Consider the following 3,084-nt stretch of genomic DNA (forward strand, 5'->3'; position numbering starts at 1 on the left):
TCGAGTGTTTTTTTTTTTTGACACTCGGCAAACCCACTCTTTGCCGAGTTTTTTTTTCCAAGTGTTTTTAGAGCAGCACTCGACAAAGAACTTGTTCGCCGAGTACCCGAGGAAATATACTCGGCAAACATAAAAACACTCGGTAAATTTGAGGATTCCGGTAGTGAGTATTTTAAACAGAATTCAACCATTTGAACAAAATTTGTGGCATTGTCAGTGCTTGCTGAGAAAAATCAGGTACTGAAACTGATCTCCTACTGAAGCAAGTATAGCAGACACTAGTCATCTCGTTGACCTCCGTTCACTCTACCTCCACTGCCCTCCTCGCTCGGCCGCTGCTCCGCCGCCGACGGGCCACCATCAACAGGCGACTCCACCACCACTCCGTCCCTGAACTTGGCGTATATGTCACCCCTGTAGAAGTCCCTGGTCCTCCACACGAGCACCAGCGACACGAGCGCGCCGCCCACCGTGGCGGCCGTGATGACGAGGAACGACGTCCGGAAGCACTCCACGCCGAAGCACGCCTTGTCCCCACCGGCGGCGCCCAGCGAGCCACCGCCGTGCTGCCTCGCGGCCTCGGCGTCGTAGAGCCGGCCGGCGACGCGCACGTTGAGCACGTAGGCGCCGAGGGGGCTGGCGACGGCGCCCAGGTTGTAGAGCGTGGGGTATCGCCTGAGCCCGAACAGCTCGGAGATGACGGCGTAAAGCAGCGGCCACTGCGCGCCGAAGCAGAAGCCGACGAGCACCGAAGCCACGTAGAGCGCGCGCGGGACGCCGAAGGCGATGAGGAGGTGACCGGTGCAGGACGCGAGGAGGACGAGCGTGAGCGCCAGCGGCCGCGGGAACCTGTACCGCGACAGGAGCGCCTCCGAGGCGTACCCGGCGGTGACGCGGCCGGCGTAGTTCCAGACGCTGATGAGGGAGACGAAGGCGTCCACGCTCTTGGACGGGTAGCCCAGCGCCTGACCGATCTGCCCCATGTTGTCGATCGCCGTCAGCGTGCCGCCGGCGCCGCAGGCGATGGCCACGAACAGGATCAGCATGTCCACGCTCACCACCGCCTGCAGGATGGAGTAGTCCTCACCGTGCGCCGGCGGGCTGAACGTGTGCCGCAAGAAGGAGCCCACGCAAGAGGAAGCCAGTGGCGTATCGGTAGTAGTGCTCGCTGGTTCGGCCAATGGCATGACGGTGGATTTCTCAAGGACCGTCACCATCACGGCGGGGGCGTGACTCAGAGAGTCCTCGAGCTCCTTTTTGATCCGGTACTCCTGCCTGACGACGACGGCGAGGGGCAGGAAGAGAAGGACGAGGAGCCCTGCTGCCGACGCGGAGTAGGCGGCGCGCGAGAAGCTGGCCTGCCTCTGCACGACGATCATGACGAGGATGTACGCGGCGAGCGCGACGGAGATGTAGAGCAAGCAGAGGAACACGTCGCCACCTCCGCCTCTGCCGCGGTGCGTGCTCCTCTTTGGCCGCCGGTGATCCGGAGGCATGACACGGACCGTGCCAAGGAACACGACGGAGACGGCGGCGGGGAGCCAGGCGATGAGCAGGACGAGCGACCGGGCGTCGCCGCCGCCGTAGAGGGCGAGGTAGATCTGCGCGAGGATGGCGCTGCTGAGGCCGACGTATCCCTTGAGCAGGCCGAGCACGGCGCCGCGGGCCTCGGGGAAGTTCCGGACGCACGTGACCAGCGCGCCGGTGCCGGCGAACGCCTGCGAGTTGGCGCCCGCGCAGACGTAGGCGCACATGAGCCAGAGCGGCGGCGGAGCGGGGACCCGGCCGGCGAGGGAGAGGTAGACCATAAGGTAGCCCGCGAGGTTCATGGCGGCGCCGACGGCGAGCACGGCCCACGGCGGGGCCACCTCGCTGAGCAGCCCCGCGGGGACGCCCACGTTGCTGCCCAGGTCCTTGAAGAAGGCGAGCGTGGCGACGGCGCGCTGGTCGTAGCCCAGCGCCGACTTGAGCTCCCGGGAGTAGATGCCGAACGCGTACGTCGCGCCTGACGCCGACAGGATCAGCAGGCACGCGAATAACGTGAACCATCGTCCGGAGAGCACCTGACGGGTGAACCGTGCCGTCGTTAGCGCCTCCGCCGCCACGCTGCTGCTGCCGGCCACGAACGCGAACACCATGCCGGCCGGTCGGTGGGCGTGAACGAACGAAGTGCAAAGCTGCAGACTGCTGTGTCAAGTGCATAGAAAGAGTAATTTGACTGTCAGTTGCTGTTATTATCTTGTTAATTTTTTTGATAAACTGTTATTCTTGTTAATTATGAAGCTATCATGGGCTCATGGCCGTATATATATCATTCCATATGCATGGTGTCTATAGTTTTTTTTTTTTTTACAACAGCATGGTGTCTATAGTTAATTCTATGGGCCTGCAGAGAAGGAGCCATTTCTTCGTCCATGAGAGCCTGACTGACACGAGTAGAGAAAGACAAGGATTCAGAAAATGATGACGGTAGCAATAGCAACTAGCTAGCCAGCTAGGGGCGTCCAACGGTCCAAGTCTCTGGCCGTCGCTGCCATGTCGCCAATAGCATCTGCTGCCCTATGTCGCTGCCGTCCGAGTGTATTATTTTTTTCTTGGGGACGACTAGCGTCCCGGCTCGAGGTTCGCGACTGGACGTCGGCACTACACTATGTTTCCTGCGCTCGCACCAGCATTCCACCGAAGAAGAAGCAAAGGCTTTTCGGTGAAGTGTCCGTTTTTTTATGGTCTTTGCATTCACTCCCGCGCTCGCACGAAAAAAAAAACAGCACGCCCCCGCCAGTGCCTATGTTTCACGTGCCCATGCGGGGCCCATGCAGCTCTCGCCGCCTGACCGCACACGGGGACTGCTCACATCTCTTCCCCTTCTCACGCGCATTGCAACATATGCAATACTTGATCTAGTTTTTAAACATCCAAATGCAACACTTGCAACATTCGTCTGAAGACAAATAAAACACTTGAAACATGCGTATGAAACACTTAAAACATGCGTATGAAACACTTACAAAAACACACGTAAAAAACTTGAAACCATTGCAAACATACGCAACATCCAGATAAAACACTTGCAACATATACGTG

At 59.2% G+C, this 3,084-nt stretch overlaps 1 protein-coding gene across 1 annotated transcript; it reads right to left on the reverse strand.

The window, feature by feature from the left end:
* Positions 1–278: 278 nt before the first annotated feature.
* Positions 279–2,138, reverse strand: LOC136485872 (protein NUCLEAR FUSION DEFECTIVE 4-like). The gene has a single exon (XM_066482688.1). It carries the CDS (start codon positions 2,136–2,138, stop codon positions 279–281), a length of 1,860 nt encoding a protein of 619 aa, XP_066338785.1.
* Positions 2,139–3,084: the final 946 nt, after the last annotated feature.

Source organism: Miscanthus floridulus, chromosome 10, assembly GCF_019320115.1.
Source record: "Miscanthus floridulus cultivar M001 chromosome 10, ASM1932011v1, whole genome shotgun sequence".
Lineage (NCBI taxonomy): Eukaryota > Viridiplantae > Streptophyta > Magnoliopsida > Poales > Poaceae > Miscanthus > Miscanthus floridulus.

Excerpts from the sequence above, each read along its gene's own strand:
- LOC136485872 (XM_066482688.1), bottom strand. The coding sequence starts at position 2,138 with ATGGTGTTCGCGTTCGTGGCCGGCAGCAGCAGCGTGGCGGCGGAGGCG.